The sequence below is a fragment of the Sphaeramia orbicularis genome, chromosome 1 (assembly GCF_902148855.1).
Source record: "Sphaeramia orbicularis chromosome 1, fSphaOr1.1, whole genome shotgun sequence".
NCBI lineage: Eukaryota > Metazoa > Chordata > Actinopteri > Kurtiformes > Apogonidae > Sphaeramia > Sphaeramia orbicularis.
The window spans coordinates 25,805,610-25,825,809 of record NC_043957.1 but is presented as its reverse complement, the minus strand read 5'-3'; the positions used below and the strand labels follow the sequence as shown (position 1 = coordinate 25,825,809).

The window sequence follows — 20,200 nt, the reverse complement described above, 5'->3', positions numbered from 1 at the left end:
TGAGAGTGAGCTCCAATTATCCAGCTATCACACTGCCCGCTCTTCCTGGGAATGCTTAAGCCAGCATGCTCGGAATCAGACTCCAAACAACTGTCAAACTGTGTACAGCATGAATGTGTGCTATCAGTGACCATCAAAGCTTCAGCACAAACACTAATGTTCAAACAGAAAAAAAAACCATCCATAATATACTCATTTTGCTTGCCACATTTTAATACTAACTCCTTTTAGAGTGCGTGCACATTGCTTGATTTAATTTCCAGAAGTGTACACATTGTGTTCTCTCTTCATGAGAGATAATTTGATGAGAGATTGTGATAAATTATTGTTGTTGGTCTTGTGAATGCCGTGGAACATCAGGAGATAAGAGCCAGAAGTACATGTTTCCATGACAACCTATTAAACATAATCTATTTACATATGTAATTTATTTATTGTAATTATTCCGCTGGTTGTAATGTGTTAAAATATTCTGTAAAAACCAAAAAAAAAAAAATACCACCCCAACAAAACCACTGTGCTATCTGGGCCTTGCATTGTTATTTAACAGATGGACTCCAGAGTGAAAATGTAAGATGTCTACATACTGAACATGATCTTGGATCAAAAAATGCCACTAAGCCTCAGTGGTGTCTGATAATTCCAGTCTGAGTACTCCACATATGTAACGATAATTATGCTTACTTCAGCAGAGCGCCTTATTACATGAATCAAACACGAGTCTGGTATTTACACCGGCTGTGCCTTGGGTGTATTATTGTCTTAATCACATTATAATAACACTTCTGCTGTGCATGCAAATGCAACCAGACAAGGAGGATGGATGAGCGAGTCTGTCTTGCCTTCTTTCCATTCGCCGTGATACTCCTCGCCATTGGAGTAGGTGAACGATCCTCGTGTCAGGGTCATGGGTCCTGCTGCATCACACAAAACACACAGTCATACAAATAGATACTCAAAAATCAACATGATAGAGATAGATTTACTTGTCTAGCACTAAGACTCCAGATGGCTGACAATCCCTGAGTCATCAATCACTAATGAACCCTTTCTGAGGCATGTCAGGATATGTATGCTGTTTGACTAAAGGTTTATGGCCTATATGTGATCAAAAAAGGATCTCACAAAAAATGGAGCATGAATATGCAGCAGAACAACCTCTATTCTCTGACTGCACAAACATCAGCTTCCCATTCAGCCATAAGTGCATTAATCAGGTTCAACACTGATGAATTACTTCAATCAGGAGCAATAACAGAACTTATCATCAGTTCTGTTATTTCATCACTTTTTACATTTTCTTTTGATTGTCTGAATACATGCTAAAGCTTGAACCCCCAGTGAGAGTTCAAGAGGGCAAAGTACAGCAAAATTAACATTAGCAATGCTTTAAATCACTTAAAACTGTATTTTTTTTATTATTATTATTCCACAAATAAAATGAATACAATTGAACCTCACTAATGTGACCACTTTTGGAACTAAAGCAGAGTTCACTTTAATAAGGTTGTCCTCAGTTATGGCATTCAATTCCTTTGCATTCCAAATTATTTAAAATTAAAAACAACAGCATACAGTAGAGGTACAGACCTATGTTTGACAACTTTGTGTGATTCACTCAAGTACTGGCTGTGTTCCACGGCAACGGCAAAGATATTTAATATTCAGCCCATGCAGTTCTATAGTTCCCACAGTGTAATAATACATTCTATACCTTCTGTGGCTGCCTGTTTGTTTTTCATGCAGACCCAAATGCTGCTTGAATTGACAGTTGTCTCTTCATGATTAGACTTTAGTCTAGTTTAGATTTAACTCCCTTTACCATATAGACTCTTGTCGTGAATGGCATGTGGGCAGTAGACCCCCCCTCCAATACAAGAGGTAGGAGAGCTTTGGGATGCATAACATTGCACTTTGAAGTACATGTGGACAGATAGCTCAGTATATAACACTATGATCTACAATGCAGGAGACCGGGGTTCAAATCACAGCAAAAGGACTTATTATTTTCAACATTTTACACGTTCAAACAAGGGGCACGGTGCCGAGGGCGCTGGTAGGTAAATCTACCCTTGACATTACTGTTTAACCCTCGCAGACCTAAACCAAAAACTACAATAGGCATTTTCTGATCTATAATGTTTCATAAACTTTGAACCACTAATCCTATCAATACACATAAATAATTCAGGTTAGATGCCGTTTCTCAGCTTGTTATCGGCATCAGATGAGTCTTTTTTAGACGTTCAGAGCTTATGTAGTAAATAGAGACACTGTCATCTTCTACAACACTGATTCACAAGTAAAACCCATGGAGTTTGATAAATGACAGTGGTTGTAGATGCTTGTTTTTACATTCAGTGTATGATATATTTTGTTGATAAAGTCACAATTTATTCAGTTTTCTCTGTTTCGATATCATAACTGTTGGATTTCTTCTGAACTTTTCTGAGCATCTACATGGTCAGTAAAGTAAATACAGGAAAATACTACAATTTTTTCTGAATAATGCAAAAGGTAAGGGATAATATTACAATAAAAAAAAGGATTCCAGTCAGAGTTCTGAAGGACTGTGCACACCTAGCTGTCTGAAGTTCTGATGGACATATTCAACATCTCACTGTCACAGGTCAAAGTCCCATCATGCCTCAAGTCATCCACAACCATCCCTGTGCCAAAGACCTCTGCAGCATCAACCACTCAACAACTACCGCCCTGTTACACCCACTCATGTCACCGTGAAGCACATCGAGAGGCTGGTGATGAGACACCTGAGGCAGACCATCGACGTGGCTGAGCACTCTCACCAGTACGCATACAGGCAGAACCAGTCCACAGCTGACACCATCTCTGCTGTGACCCACCAGACCCTTTGCCACCTGGAGAATAAGGACTCCTGAGTGAGGCTGCTGTTCCTGGACTTCAGTTCTGCATTCATCATCCTCCAGAAACTGGTGACCAAGCTAGCAACACTGGAGGCTTCTTCATCTATGTGCAACTGGGTTCTGGACTCCCTGACCTGCAGGCCACAGTGTCAGGATCAACAACATGAGATCCTCCACCATTATCCTGAACACTGGCTCCCCCCAGGGTTAGGTGTTCAGTCCACTGCTGTACACACTGATGACTCATGACTGCAGAGCTCACCACAAGAACAACCTGGTAGTGAAGTTCGCAGATGATACAGCAGTGGTTGGACTTATCACCCACGGAGACGAGTCGGAACACAAGCTGGAAGTGGAGGACCTGGCACGGTGACGCAGAGACAACAACTTCATCTTTAACATCCAGAAGACCAAGGAGATGATACCACCCCATCTCCTCTCCACATCAACGTTGCAGCTGTGGACATGGTCTCCTCTGTCAGGTATCTCAGGGTACACCTGACCAACGCCTTCACCTGGCGCACCAACACCACAGCTGTGATAAAGAAGGCCCACCAGCTCCTCTATTTCCTGAGGAGGCTGAAGAGGGCAGGACTGGATGCTGACCTCCCCAGGACCTTCTACAGCTGTGTGGTGGAGAGCGTGGTGACCTCCTGCCTCACTGTGTGGTACGGCTGCTGTATTGTGGTAGAAAATGAGGCACTGCAGAGGGTGGTAAAGTCTGCACAAAGAACCACTGGGTGCACCTTTCCATCCATTAGGGACATTTACACCACCAGATACAAAGAGAGAGCCTACTGCGTCCTCCATGACCCCACCCTGTACACATCTGTTCACCCCCCTGCCCTCTGAATTTTTTTCTCACGTATTTATTAATCGTAACTTATCAACTACTTATCTACAAGGGGATCAGACATAAGAAACCATTCAATTGATAACAAACACAAACATGATTTTTTTAACACTGTTGTAATTCTGTATCTTTTGTTGTTTTTGTCTTATGTCTATTTCATCTTCTACTCTGTGTCTTTTACAACCTAGATTCACATGGCATTGATGTGGTCAACATTCAAAACCTTCCACACAACTCTATTTGCATTAGTAATAAATAGCATTACCTATTATTATCATGTATTTAACTAATTTTTGCAACCCAGTATTGCATGTGTATCTCCTATGAAATGAGTGATGTATCATATTTGTAAACATTATAGTTTTAAAAATATATATATATTTTTTCTTTTCTTCCCAGTAGGTTTCAGGGTTCAATTATAAGTAAATGTTCAACCAAAACAACCTTCTATTTCCAGTCTTTCAAGGGTTGTTATAGCTGACAACAATAAAAAATGAGTAATATGTGTTGTGAGTTTGTCAAATCACATTTTACTTTTCCCAGATGTTATTGTACAGTGAAAATCATCAAACCCTATGACAACCTACACCCAAATGTAGGACAATTTCTTATACATAAACTGAATCTTAAAAACATGTTAGCAAAGCGGAAGCGTTTCGGTCCGTCACCCTACGCTAGGCCTAGGCTTTGGTCTTTGTTTGTGACACTGAATTTCCAGGTGCACACAAACATACAGATGTAATAATCATCTGTTTGGGGGGGGCAGGGGGGGTCCTTCTGGAGTTGGAGACACACAGCGGCAGACAGGAGTATCAAAGAAACATTTAGTGCTCGGAGTAAGAAAGGAGAGCTCTCCGGCTCATTTAGTAGGCTGAATAATTGCTCAAATGCCATCAGGCGCGCTGTCAGATTAGGAGGAGGAGTGTGTATCCCTCTATCTAATGTTGCCACAGTAACGGCGCCCTAATCCCTTTCATCCTGCCGGCATGACGCTACCAGCCTCAGAAACACACACAAACACACGGCGAGCCGGCCCGCAGAAGTAAAATAAACACTTTACCTGTCGTTTTTTTAAAGATCAACTCAGTCCCTTTTGTCTACATTACTGAAAACAGCACAGCAGATGGAGGATTTCTGCTCCGCTCAGCGATAATTTAGCCTTTTCTGTAGCTCCTAGCTTCCTGGCGGAGCTGCCTCAACGTCGCTCCAAGGTGCCATGTTCTGATTGGCTGTCGCACTTCCACCTCTGAGTTAGACGAGCTGCTATTGGCTGAGAGTCCCCGCTGTCCAGCCCTCCAAGGGAGACATCTTTGTCGAGGGCAACGGGTTCAACGACTTAATTAGCCGGAGTGCTCCTCTGTTAAAGCGTTTGCCCTTGCCTTTTTTATGTGCTGCCCACCGTCTCTGTAGGATTATAAAAGGCTGCTTTTAATGATACCGTGTCATTTCATGTTTCAATTTGGTGATTAGTCCTGCGTTTTGGCGAGTTTTATGGAACTTGATTTATTGTTCTCTCTGTGCTAAAACAGCTGCACTGTGGTGGTGAGGGTTTGTTAAATGAGGTGAAATGGTTTCAGAGGCAATAAGGCTTTCATTCTCTAAAAACCTGGGGAAAAATCAAGGTGACCCAGTTGAATCTAAACTCTGCCATTCTGCTTCTTCTCCATTTTTCTCCAGGGAAAACCACCACCACAGATATGGATACAGTTTTCATTTAAATCCTATAGGCTGGTTAATCACTATTTATTATTAAAACCTAATTAAAAAAGCTACTGTAGAAAGCCTATTCAAGATCCAATTCTTCATTTTCATATTAACATATGTTATTAGTGAACTCACATAAACATGGGCAAAAAAAAATAAAAAATGACCCACTGATTCATAAAGCACATGGGCAAATGCATTTAAGGAGTAGCCTAAAAAACAGACGCAAACAATAAAACATAACACACTTGTGAATGCATTAAAGAAACAGGTGGAATAAAATGAACTCTACCATAAAAACAGCAAACCTGTATATAATAATCATACTTCAAAATAATTGTTATGATTATCATAATTTTCATGATAATTTGATTTTACCATTATCATTTGTTTGGATGTCGTTTAACATCATCATATATCATATCATATAACATCATATAAACTTAATGTCTGTGTAAGTTCTCATTTGCGCAAGTAATCTTTCTTGGTAGTTTTTCTAGGTTCAACTGGACTAGTTTTGCTTTTATGAAAAAGTTTGGTCTCTCATCCAAAACCCTTCTTTAGTTCTAATTGCAGGTGGGGGATGCGGACCTTTCTGTGGAGGTTGTGTTTTCCATAATGACCTTCAGTGTCAGGGTTGTAGAGGGGCGGCCCTGGGTTTCAGGAGCGCTAGTGGGTATTGTGTGAGTCCCTGGGTGGGAATGCAGGTGAAAATGAAAGTGGTATTGTATGAAACTATGGTTTCATCTGGTTCCATCATTACTTCTTTGTTGTACTTGCGTACTGTTGATCTTAATGTCTTTTTTTTGTTACTTGCCTTTTTTTTTTTTTTTTTTGTAATTATTACTTTTATTTATGATTCTGCACTTCCTGCTATGGCAGGAGTCAGAACAAGGAACTTTTATTCACCAAATGTGTACAACTGAAATACAGTTTTGTGTTGATGATGGCTCAGGCTCCAGAATTAACCAATTAGATTTTAGTGGTCTAAGGTCAAAGGTCAAGGTGGCTGTCAATTCTTAAAATACTGTTTCTCAGCAATGGCTCAAACGAATTTCATTTAATTTGGCACAAAGGTTCACTTAGGCCCCAGGCTGAACTGAGTGGATTTTGGTGACTCAAGGTCAAAGATCAAGGTTGTGTGACCTCACACACAGTTTCAACAATAAATGCTAGCAATTCAAAGAACTGCATGGACAGATTATGACACAAGGACACTGGACACTGGATTAAACTCACAGTTCTTCTGACATTGATGGTTTTATTTATTTTTCAGCACATAACTCTTTACACTTAAATGATTTACTCTCACATTAATTATAGAGGGTGATGACACTGATAATGACTATTTTGTATTTTTTCATGTATAGTCTTGATATAGTTATCTTACTGTCTTTTTTATTATTGATATTTGTTGTCATATGCATTATTTTGCACATACTGCTCAGTCAGAACCAGATAATTTTCACCTCATACTTAAGTATCACCTATCATCACCTATACTACTAATGATGATTTTCATGAGCTATATTGTCTTGTATCATCTTTTTGGGTTTATATTGTTAGCTATTGTAACAATGATAATTGTAATACTTTGTTAAGAAGTGATGTATAACCTAATGACTGTGGAAATAATCTGGCAAATATATTTCATTAAAAAATATACAAAAGATAACACCACCAATATGCAAATACTGGGTAAAAATAGTCTATTTAAGGGTTCCTTAATTTTATTATAGCCAGTCGTTAATAAAAGACGACATAATCCCTTAAAACGAGCTTTAGTAATCCTTTAATTGGCTAAATAAGAATATTAGGCTACATGCATATTGATGTTGGCTCAGTTACAGTTTTCCCACAAATACACTGAACTGCAGAGGAATTTAACAGGAACAGTCATTTTAGTAGTAGTCACTGTTTGCACTTATGTCAGCCTTATTTTCTTTTGGTAAAATTAATCCTTTTTTTTTTTTTTTGGTCACAGTGTCTCTTTCCAATCTCGGATACAGTTTCATGTCTTTATATTCTCGGCTACAGTTTGATTTCCTCCCAGTTCCATAACCGCACTGTAACACATCTGTTAATTTACACAATGCAGTGTCTTTATGCTAAATCCCCGGCACACCCGCGCCCTTTGACACACATAGCTTAAAGCCATGGCAAATTTGGAGCACAGGCGCCATGTGCTACACCCTCTACAACATTAAAACAGACAAACATCCCATTAAACGACCAATGACAGCGCATCCAGGCACTGAGATGCTGGGAGGGATGGAAGGAAAGGGTGGTGGTGGGGGGGTGCTTTTGGTGGGTGGGACAAATGAGCGCTATAGAAAGGGGGATGCTGCAGCCCCGTCCCTTCATATCTCACTCCACTCAGCCATAGAATAAAAACCACCGGTGACGTGCGCGCAGGGAAGCACCCAGCAGTATGTGCGCGCCCACGGGAGGGGCCGACAGAAAATGGCGAGTCTGTGCAAAAGGCAGCAATGCACGATAGAGAGGCGCGGCTTTCGGCAGGAACTTGACTCTTGGAGGCACAAACTCATTCACTGTGTAGGTAAGCTCGCTTGGCATTGTGTGTGTGCGTGTGTATGGAGTGGTCCGGGCCGCCGTGGGGTGCCGGTGCCGCTGTGGTAGCGTTTGTTTTTTTTGGAATGTAAAGAGCAGCGCGAGCCGGGCTGTAATGTCCACTGGAAAACCTATAGGTTCTCCATGAAGCTGTCATTTTTTGTTACGTATGGCTGTTGCCTGGCGCTGCCCGCCTCCCACCGGACATTCCCAAAAATATTCAGCACCAAGTTTCTGGGCTTGTGTCGCACGTGTTGTCAGGTGTTTTACCTGCAGAGCTCGTGCTTGTGACCCGTTTGACTTTTGAGTGTTGTTTCATTTGAGTATCCCCGTCTCACGAGCGCACGGCTATTTTTTATACTTTATTCCATAGCTGTTTATTTATTGTAAGCAGGACATGTCACGTGTGCAGATGGAGCTGCGCCTCAGCCAATCAGCTGCCGCTCTATAGGCCGGCCCGTGCCCGCGTGCGCGCCGCAGGGTTTAGTTTTTGGTGGGGGGGAGGGCGGTGCGCGCTCTCAATCTCCAAACATGACGCCCCCCCCCCCCCCATCCTCCTCCCTCCTCCTCCTCCTTTACTGCCCTGGAAATCGGCTTTTGGGAGCGCGCATTGCTGCATTGGGGGAAATGTCAGTGGAAATAATTTTGTATTTTCGGGGAGAGGGGAGGAGGTGGGGGTCGACTGGGAGGATGGACCGTCGGTACTGGCTGCGCTCGGTACTTGTTGAAACGGTGGTGGGGAACTCCGGCGTTCGGGTTTGTCCGGCGCACTTCGCATTAGGGCATTTGTGATTTTGTGTTTATTCCCGGACATGGCATCTGTTCCTCAGTTCTCATGTGTCCGTCTTTTGTCCCGAGGTGGAATTAAAGCCATACCCCTCAGATCACTTCTTCTCCTCCTCCTCCAGCCTTTCTCCATTAGTTCATGTCGGCTTTTATTTTGGATTTTCTCATCTATACATCTTTCCCACCCACCACTCCTACACCCCCCCCCCCCATCCATCCATCCATCCATCCACCCCATCCATCCACCGTCCAATCCTCCATTTCTGGTGTATTTCATTAGCTCTGTTTAATCCGGTTACATCGACCGATCCCGATGTTATGGCAAGATTATCATCCACTCTTCGCCTCTGATCTCCTAACCTCTCCGGGTTTCCTCGGCTCTCCGCCCGTCTCCTAATCTGGCTTTTATCGGTCGTATATAAAACACCAACCACCACCACCACCATCACCGCAGCATCAGCATCTTCCTAGTCTGGGTGTTGCGGCTCCACTTGTTTTTGGATGCATCTCTGTGTCCAGATGTTGTGCGTTGACCTGTCACCTACTTACGCATCCGACCGCTTTATAATAACTCACACGGCCTGATTCTGAGCCAGCAAGCGGGGGCTTTTTAGTAAGAAAACCTCCTAATGAAAGGATATAGTGCTAAATTAAAAGGCTGGGTAATCTCTGACCTCCAGTTGGTGCGATCAGTATAAAGCCATAAGGAACTGCATTCACCAGTGTAAACAAAAGGGCTTTCCCCTTCGCTTGTCATTTGTCTAACACTACTTTGAGGATTTTCTCATGGTAATTTTTTTTTTATTTTTTTTGCTCTGACCTGCTAAAATCAGGTTCCTCTTATTCTCTCTCTTTTTTTCTCCCTACTATATTTTTAATGATAGTGATGTTTCTGCGTCCTACATATTGTCTAATTAGTGCTGTAGTGCAGTAATGATTTACTGGGTCACTGGGCATGTCTGTCTGTCTGTCCTTCCCTAAAAGTCAAACACATTTTAAAGTGTTGCATTTCTGAAAAGAGCTGACTAGAAAGCACTAATATGCACAGTAAGGGCGTCAGCGAAGCTATAAGTCCCTGTAGGAATACTATAATGATACAAAAATCGATTCAAATAGCATAATTATGATAAACACACTGTAAGATCACTATTGTGTACCTTAAATCCATGTTGTAATACCTTGCTGATACCACAGGGATAAATACATCTCATAGCACACAGTTGGTGATTACAACTTGCTTTCATGTTAACAGAATGTGTGTTCATTTCTGACTTTCTCGCCAGAAATGCAGAATATTAAGACAAACTTTAGGGCCACACTCGAAGCATGATGGGGAAAAAAAAACAAAACAAAACATATCTCCTGGTTTATTTTTTATTTTTTTGGTTCTCACACAAATAGGGATGGAACTAATGGTGTTGTGTTTTGATGAGGAATCTAGCTGTAAAACCTGGTATGTCAACAAGGCGAAGGCATGTCATGCATCTGATCCCAGCAGAACTGAGAAATGAACTGAGGAGGTGTTAAACATGGACAGTTGGACGACGAGGTCAGGCTTAAAGGTGGACAGTCTGCAGAATGTGTGTAAGGATGCAGCCTGCAGTCATTTTAGAAGAAGCCCTGTATGCCATAAAAGGTTAACATTATTAGTTGGTAGCAATTATAGCCCAACTGCTGATATCTTTGGCACATATTTCTGGATAAGAGGGAGCAGCTAATTTGATTGCTGGAAGGTTGTGGCAGTGCTGGAAAGAGACAGACTGTGTGTGAGAGAGAGAGAGGTGTGAGTCTGAGCGGCAGATTGTGTTTTTACTTCCAACATGTCTCACAACAGGAGCTGCGCTGCACGTAGATAATCGCTGGAGTCAAAATGTGGATTTCCAGTAACTAAACTTATGACTCTTCTCAGCTGCTGTAAGGAAAGGAAGGCAGCTGTTGAAGGTTTCCTCTTTTAATATTTGTGGTTGTATTCAGTGGCGTGGCATGTTTTTTTTTTTTTTTTAGGAAGCCAAGTGAGACAAAACCTTTAATCTACATGCTTTTTTTGAAGATAGGGGACAGAAAAGTGCATATGTCACAGCTTGTATATATTTAATGTACCTGCAAGACCTATTTGAGTGCCTGGTCATTACTAAGACTTACACACACCCGTTATCTGACCGACACTTACAGCATGGACACACACTCTCTCTCTCTCTCTCTCTCTCTCTCTCTCTCTCTCTCTCTCTCTCTCCGTGTCACGCACACACACACCTCCAAAACATGTTATTAATTCATACATTTTCTTATAAACGCACCCCCCCACACACACTGTTTAATGCCCAACACGGACTCAACAGTGAAAGAAAGATCATTCATAATATCAATTAGGAGATGCTTTATGTATTACAAATTTTATGTTCACGTGAAAAATAACACACACTCCATTGTATGTGCTTGGCATACAAAAATACTTTAAAACTAGGCCAAATGTTCATTATCCTCCTGAGACCCAGGAAAGTTTTGGCTTTTAAAAAAATAAATAAAATAAAATAAATAGTTGCCTTTATTGGAAACAGCATTATGCAACAATTTTTTCAGATGCATTTTTAAAATTTTTATGGAATGTCCTTTGCAGTGGACAGTGTTTTTATTTTGTTTTGGGTTTTTGTTTTTCCAATAAAGCGATGAAACTTTTGTCCCCTACAGAGGACAAGAAAGCATTGCTGGGTCTCAGGAGGTTATACAACATGAGATAGAAGACAACCCAGAACAAGCGGCTATAAACCACTGTCTGTTCAGGTAAACCGGCCTGCTGTCTTCTCCAACTGCAATAAAACAAAAATTTCAGTGGATTGACCAATGCAACTTAATCCATGCAACCAAGGCACAATTAGCAATAGAACTACGCAAAAAATAACACGCATAGCTACATGGGCAGTTCTGGAAACAGTAAAGCCATACCGACAGAAGGTGTGTATTTGACTCCCTCTGCTAGGACAGGTTGGTAAGGTCCATGAACCCTGTACAGACCCAGTGATTGTTCAGTTCAAAACAGAACATGCAGGAATTGTTGTCAAAAAGAAGACAAGACTAGCAAATTAGCCGCTGAAGTTTGAAGCCACTCAGTATGAACATAATTTTCCTCATTGAAAGCCCGAAAACCTTTCTTCCTCTCCATACGCAGCTCAAGCTTTGGCGTCAGATTTGATTTTAAGTTGCTGCTGTAGTGGTAGTTAAGTGTAATAAAAAAAAGTTTTACCATATACTCCAAATCTCCACCCTCCATGACTGCACTTGCTAATTTTGCAAATATAACAATTTAAACATGCTAATCTCCCGCTATTTAATTTCAGTGATGTTGATAATGATGCTTTGGTTAGATTGGTGTGAAGCCAAGGCGTGGGTAGCTTCCCCTGCCACCCTCCTGACTAATAACAGGTGGACAGTGTCATGACGGTAGCCTCACCTGATTGGTTAATTATTCTGTTTTTTGTTTTTTTTTTCACAAAGGGATGCCATGTTGGCGTGGCCTCAATGCAGACATACAGTATGCAATATCATGTTTCACTGCTTATTCCCTATGTAACAGAGGGGCACTGTTTCACACATCGAGAAATGGGGAAGAAATGACAGTAACACAGCACAAAAGAATTACCAAAACTGTTAAAATATATATTTTTTTTGGATGACAACTACAGCCTAAAAAAAACAGGGAAGTTGGCTTCTCTTGGCCTCTGGGAAAAAACGCCACTAGTTGTAGTAAAGAAAGACTATGCAACTTTTGCCCAAAAATGATCACAAGTCAAACTCAAAGAAGTCAGAAACCCATTTAATACTGTATGTTTAAATGGCAAGGTTGCAGCTTGGTTTGCATCTAAGACATTGTGGAGAATCTATCTAAAGATCTGTTTTTTTTTCCATACCTTTAATGCTTTTGGTGAAATATAGGGATGCACAATTAATGGTTATCAGGATACCAGCATGTCAATCAAACAATCAATCACCAAATCATAGCAAAACTTATCTCATGACACTTGGCATTTAGAGCTGGTCTAGACCAGACTCTGAATAAGCTGATTCACAGACACCAGGGTTGGGGATAGGGGAGGCACATGGATGCACAGCAAACTGAACTATAAGCCTGTTTGCAAAGTGGAATGATAAGGTCCAGATTTAGGTGGATTCAAGGTGATAAACTGCAGAAATTGGAGAGAAAATGAACGCAATCTCTGCTGTCTTGTGATATTTTGGACTCTCTGATACTGAGCACACAGAGGTATTGTTTGACTTGACATTTCTTGGTCAGTAATCTGTGTATTTTATGCGCTAGACTCAAATCCAAATTGCAAATTGCAGAATGACTTCACCAGATTGTGCAGCCACACTGACATAGATTAGTTTCTGGAGTAACTGTTTTCAAATAAGGCAGAAAAAGTCACAAAGCTGCTAATATTTTGCAGGAAATCTGTCTGGTTCATGATCAAAAATGATGACTTTCTGGATCTTATGATGAGATGCCTCTGGTTTGTTTCCTTTTGTTTACTGCGGATTAATGATTGAGTTGCACAGGCTAGTGGGATCTGTGCCTCCCTGTGTGTTTCTATCTGTTTATCTATTCCCTCGATTACCAACTGGACTGTACTCAAAGTCAAATCTGCGTCTTAGCGCATCAACAACAAAATCCCTGGTCCACGCCTCCCTCTCAGAGCGGCTGGCTTTTATTTCAGTAATGGACAGATGGACGCCCCGAGAGATTTGCCTGCTACTTTCTCATCTTGTTAATTCTTTTCATGGGCTTTCTGAAAAAAAGGGAAACAAAATGTGGTGCATTTATGGGAGCTGGTGGGGAGAGTGGCAGCGATCCACCCATTTGACCACACCGGGTGCCAGCGCTGTAAATCTCAGCGCGCCCTTTGTTGCATATAGATGAACACACACCCTCTGCCTGACGTATGAATGTATGTGTGTGTGTGGAGCTATCTCAGAGTGATCCATGCCAACTGGAAGCCCTGTGGGAGGAGGGCTGCTCTCTTTGGGGTTGGGGGGGTTGACTCCAATCTGTGGGGAAGTAAAATACACCACTGGCACTGAGTGCACATTGACAGAAGGTGTGTATATATGTGTGTGGCCATGTTTTTTTACATTATTGGCTGTAAATCTGTTTCCACACTTACGTATGCATTGGCCCGTACCAACAACCATTACAGCTGAAGGCTTTTATTTCTTCTGTACAGTTTTTCTTCCTCCATCACCTTCAAACGCACTAATGATTTTAACTTCCAGCACGATCCAAACCATGGTTCTTCTGCTTCTTTCATCCACGGGCCTGAATGCATTTCAGAGTATTTTATCCACCAAAAACAATCTGTATTTCAGGCTCTTAGACAAGCCGAGGGTGACAGCTTTCAAAGAACAAACCATTATTTAAGTCTCTGAAGAGGAGGAAGGCGGCTGACGTCCTAAAAGGCCTTTTTGCAATTGTTTTTATTTCATCTCCCAGATAAAATCATTTCTTTGCTATAATTTCGTTCTCCCAGTGCTGTTTCCCAGTTCCCCAGGGAGTTTTAGGCTGAATCTGAAAACGGGGAAGGAGATAATTATTATGTGTGAATCCTGGAGGATACATGAGTGTTAAAAACTGAAGATGAGACAGTTCTTTTGGTTATTGAAGCTATTTTAACCGAATCCTACTCTTCATTTTCAGAAATTACCTTAACTCATGACTAAATTTTAACTCCAGTTTGTCTTTTTTTTTTTCAATTTTAGTCACAGTTTATTCATTCTTACCATATCTTTCACTGATTATGTTACTCATCAGAGTTGTAATTTAGTCAAAATCAAAATGTTGGCAACTTTTCATCCAGTGGTTTTGTTTCTCACATCTGAAATAATAATAATAGTAATGGTAATAATTGTATAATAATAATAATAATAATAATAATAATAATAATAATAATAATAATAATAGTAATAGTAATCATTTCTATAGTGCTTTTCTAGGCAACCAAAGTGCTTAACATTATTGACCCATTATTCATTTGCTCTCACATTCACACATAAATAGTCAGTACATTTGAAATGTGCAAATTGTTGCATTTTAAAGTAAAGAAGTTAAAACATTTCCACATTTTTTACATACCAATATTTACATTTAAAGGTCAGTACGGACTAGTTTTTATACCTGCATTTTCCAAAATGAGTTTAAGATGCCGTCAGTGGTTTTCTGACTCTAACCTGTGCGGTCATGTGGTTTTAATTAGGGTTAAGGAACACGTACGTTTTACAGCTTATTATGATATGAACATGTGACCTAGGTGTGTGTTAAACATCCTGATTATTTTGCTGTGTGCCAGGAGTTCAGTTTGTTTTTTGAATTTATCTTACAGTAAATCAGAACGGCACTGCTAAGGAAGTGCAAAGAGGCCAACCCTTGCCGCCATAAAAATGCTATGGAGACTGATAATAACTTTATTATTTGTGGTGTCTCTGAACATGTACTTCAGGAATAAAATTAAAATTGGCTTTTTCTTTCTAAAATGAACCCTGGAACACCTTTATTTAACAGTTCTTGACAGTCAAATCAGTCAAGAATTGACCATGAATTGACCATAAATGACTGATACTTCGGCTAATTGAATATATGTACTGTATATACTAGACCGCTGCTGACCCAAAGGAGCTGTCATGTCTGTATTTAGTCAGTTATTTATTTTGTTTTATATTATGTAGTATGTGAAAAATTGTTTTGTATGATTATATTGTATGTTATTTGCATTGACTAGTTGTAAAGATTCTTGTAAGGACCCTAGGAAGAATAGCTGTAGCTACGGTACAGCTAATGGGGATCCGAAAGAAAGAAAGAAGGAAAGAAAGATCTCCTTATTTATCTCTGTAGTCTAAAAATCCTACCATATTCTGTGTCCTTTTGCATTAGTGATTGTGGTTTTTTGTGCTTAAAGCTCCCCACCCTGTCTTCTCTTTGAGTTCTTTCCTTTCTCAGCTTCTCTTCGGTCCAAAGTCCTTCAATTCTTTCAACTAAACTTTGTACACGGCGTCTCTGACTCAACCCAAAATTTATGTAAGCACTTACACTCGCTGACCTCTTTAGTGCAGTTCTTTTGGACGTCAGTGTCTTGTACAGTTTGTAGTTAGTCTTTAGTACACACACACACACACACACACACACACACAGATTGACATAACACATTCTGCAGCTCTTTATCGTAACCTAATTCAAGACTTAATAAGCGAATAGCTCGAAATGTCAGGCCTGCACTTCAGCAAGCATGTTCTAACAAACATTGGATACACACACTTACACACTGTTGCTGAAAGGTGCCGAGGCGCTACTTAAGAGCAGCAGGAATGTTTACTTGGGCCCAGCCTTTTCTTTCACTGAATTCCTGCTGGTGTTTCAAGAATAGCTGCTTTTGTGTGGAAGGTCATATTTAAGTAATTTCAGAGATTTGATCATTGTAAGGAGCTCGAGTGTGTGCATGTGTGTGTTCACGCTCCGTGGTTCTCCTGTCTTTGTGAGGACCGGCCTCAGCTTTTCATTTCCAAGGTGTACACGTTTTATTAAGAAAAGGAGGATGTTTTTAGTGGTTTTCAGCTCCTTGTTTGATGATTGACTCATACAGGTTTAAGGTCAGAGTTGGGGTTTGCTTGTTGTTGTTGTTACGGTCCATTGGAAAAGACACCGAGGGAGAAAATTGTGATTAACTGATTGTGTTAAACCTGTTGTTTTGGAAGGTGAAACAAAAGCTTGAAGTTAAAATATCTTTAAATCAATGAACGATGTTCCACATATTTGCTAAAAACCTTGTCTTTTTGAACATCTGGCCACAATCAAAGTCACGTGGATGTGTGTAAGTGGGGTTTAATCTTGGCAGGTTTGCTTAAAGACCGTGCACCCACTGGGCATGGCAGCGTGCCAGGCTGTCGCCACTGCCGCCCACAGGTGTACCCTGGGAAATGTAGTTCCTCAAAGAGAGAGACAGATGGGCACACAGGAACAATAGCAATAGAGAAAGGTAAGGAGAGTGGTGTCTTTTTGTCGAGGATATTGCTCCTATACAACCAACCCTGGAGGACATGTGACAGATGAGGTTTGCAGAACAAATGACATGGAAACAATAGGCAATTATTTGCAATTCAAAGGCTGAATGGGACGCCAATATGATTTGGCCTTGGACATAAGTTTGCACATGAAGAAATGGGTAAAGACACAGGTACTGCTGCCTCAGGGAAACCATCACAGAGAACAATTAAAGCACTTCAATGTATGTTCAAGAGATGAAAATAATGTTACTATATTAGTTAGTAGATAGGTTACATATATGGGCAAGTAAGTTAACCTCTTTCATTATTAAATTTTGGTCTTTATTTAAAACATTATTGCCACTATTTTAGTAGATATATTCATTAGAATTATCAACAAATAGTCCAGTATGAAATAAATAAATAAATAAATAAATAAATAAAACTAAATAAATCTTTACCAAGACCAAAAAAAACACAATAAGGTATAATTTGCATAAAATTTTTGGTATTTGCTCGAAATAGATTTTATATTAATATTACTGATATAGACTTTTCACTGTGGCTCTATAAGGACTATCAGAAATGCTACTCAATTCAATTATTATATTTTATTGTGATTAAAAAAAAAAAAAAAAGTAGAAGTAATCTCTTGCACATTTCATGAATTTCAGTTTTGAAATTCCAAACATGAATTTTATCCTTTCTCAGAGGGTGTAAGTGCCGCATCCACACGCACCGAAGTCTTGTGATCTGGGTCATTTACAGGAAACACTCGGACATACGAGAGATGCTTTGGGACTGTTTGGGATTCAGAAAAGAGAGTCTGAGCTGCACAGAAACATACATCAGTGTGCAGATATGTCAGCCGCTCAATGTTAACCCCTACCGTGAAGGTGTGATTTACAGCGGTGCTAAAACCTCTTGCATTTGTTTCTGAGTCTCTGCTGATACAAGTGTCTGCTAAGAATGACAGGACTGGATGCACAAAGCAGGATCTGACCCTGTGCGCTGACTTTATCTATTTGGTTTTTGCTTTTATCACTGCAAACCTTTTGTTGCATTGTGTTTCTCCTGACAGCCTGTCAAGTTGAACACAGTAAATAAAGGACAAACTGAGAAAGCACAATATTTCCTCATATCTTCTACAACATTTCCCTGTCTGTTCTTTTAATTTTTGGCTCTTTTTATATCTGCATCGCTGTTTTTCCTCGACCTCGTCTCTCTGAGGTTAATTATCTTTACAAATAAGCTGAAGCTTAAACAATGAAGCAAACTTTCATCCTCACTGTACGATGGTGTTTTCTGTGACCACATTCGACAATGCAGACTGCCGTGGAGGGAGTCGCGGCGATGTCAGCGGCGTTGAAACAACACTGCGGTCGTTGTAAAGAGCAGAACAGAGCTTCATCCCTGTTTGTGAAGCTGCAGGCTCCGATCTGACTCATAACCAGACAAATACTGGATTCCATAGAGTTCTCCACAAAGCAGTAGTCATGAACAGGCGTCTTTTCTTTAGGAAACCTTGGTTTTTCTCTCTGAACCTTTAGAACTCCTCTGACCTTTCCCTGCTGACAGTATAGTCATTTCTTTTTGGAATTTGGTGGATCAAAGGTTAAAGCTTGTCATTTTTTCCTCTTGAGGCCATATATTTGTGAACTACGGTCCAGTAGTCACTGTTTTGAAAGCTTTTTATCTCTAGCTGTACACAGGTACAACTATGCTTGTCAGGATTGGTATATCTATATATTGTACAGTATGTATATATTATATTGTTATATCTGGTCACACCATTTCAGTCATTTCCTTTTACCTATTTAAAAACAACTGCATGAGACTAGCTGAAATGTCATTTCCACCACTAGTTCTACAATGTTTTCCAGGGTTTTACTCATATTCCAGACTGATCTTATGAAATTGCGTTGTATGTGACGCCAGTAATTGCATTTTGCGTGCTATACGTACGCATTTTCATCCTTCGCATGCTATTTAACGCCATTTGATGGTGTGTCAATGTGCTAGCCGCTAATCACTAACCCTAAACCTTAACCTAACTGCTAATCGCGCCAGCCGCTAATCGCTAACTGCTAATCGCGCTAGCCACTGATCGCGCTAATTGCTAACCCTAAACCTAACTGCTAATCACGCTAGCTACAAATTGCGCTAATGGCGTGCTGTTTTACGTGAAGTAAATACACACACTGAAAGCTTATATTGCGTACAGACAACACGCCAATTAAAAGTGGCGTGTTGTCTGTTCGCAATTCATGATACCATGTTGCATATTCTTTTAATGACAAGAACTGTCGCAATTATTACACAATTAATTAACAATCAAAATGGTTTCCTTTCACCTGTTACAAAAAAAACATTGGGTGAAACTAATAGAAATGATCTATTTTATTATTATTTCATCATCTACCAAGTGACTGATTATGGTTTATTTCCATTTTGGATCTTAGTTGGATATCTCGGTAAAGCGGCCTGTGTTTTAAGCTGAAATCAAGAGGTACAAAGGACAGAATTGGAAAATACACCCCTTCCTTTTACAACTGTCTCCTCTCAGTACAAATCAGATGAATGAGCAGAAACACAGATGTCATTGTGAAAAAGGTGAAGCCACTTTTCTGAGCTTCTGTTTTAAACACGGTCACATCAGTGATTGGTAATTCCAGCAGCCAATCATGTATTTAAATGAAATCCCATGTAATTGGCTGAAATTTGGTGATGGTAAATGCAGAAGTCTCACATCCTTTCAGATTACAATAAACTAAACAATCATTATGGAATCTGTAACCAGTGACGCTAAAAAAAACCTCAAGAACTGCAGCTTTAAGTCATGTCATATCTACCATGTTTAATTTTATAGGCAAAAGGCAAACAGAAGTAAAGTTTATTATGTTTCCAAACTCTAAATACTACTACTACTACTACTACTACTACTACTACTAATAATAATAATGAATTAGATTTATATAGCGCTTTCAAATCAATAACTGGCTGTTATTTGTCATAAGATACAGATACTTTTTTGATCAACAGGGGAAATTCCGTTTTCCACCAAGAAAATAAATACAGCCAAACAAAAACAGTTAAATAATCAGTCATCAAAGTAAAGAGTCTGAAAGCAATCTGGATGAAAGATCAAAATTAAAAGGTGTGGAATTGAACTATTATTAGGCATGATTTAGTTTAGTAGGTACCATGCACAAATCTCAGAGAGAAAAGATGTATTGCACCAGATTTGCATTTGCAAATACACTATATGTATGTAATATTAAAATTGTAATCTAAATTTATGTGAATACTTAAATAAATAGTAGATTTTCTTTTGTCTTTCTTCCCTACACTTCATTTTTAGCTTACTGGCTGATAGGCC

At 40.0% G+C, this 20,200-nt stretch overlaps 2 protein-coding genes across 3 annotated transcripts in view; one reads left to right on the top strand and one right to left on the bottom strand.

Moving 5' to 3' along the window:
* LOC115418503 (MORN repeat-containing protein 4-like) overlaps positions 1–4,943 on the bottom strand; it is a 34,658-nt gene extending 29,715 nt beyond the window's left edge. Inside the window, exons 1-2 of one of the 2 annotated variants that reach the window (XM_030133000.1) lie at positions 4,799–4,943; positions 843–917 (exon numbers count right to left, since the gene is read on the bottom strand). In XM_030133000.1, the coding sequence (XP_029988860.1) occupies positions 843–909 (67 nt within the window). In that variant the 5' untranslated portion in view covers positions 910–917; positions 4,799–4,943. The remainder of the gene's footprint in view (positions 1–842; positions 918–4,798) is intronic. The other variant, XM_030133009.1, reaches the window with a different exon arrangement.
* Positions 4,944–7,874: 2,931 nt separating this feature from the next.
* The window catches only part of lcor (ligand dependent nuclear receptor corepressor), a 161,674-nt gene continuing 149,348 nt past the window's right edge, over positions 7,875–20,200 (top strand). The window contains exon 1 of the mRNA XM_030132628.1: positions 7,875–8,002. Within this exon, the coding sequence (XP_029988488.1) occupies positions 7,906–8,002 (97 nt within the window). The 5' untranslated portion in view covers positions 7,875–7,905. The remainder of the gene's footprint in view (positions 8,003–20,200) is intronic.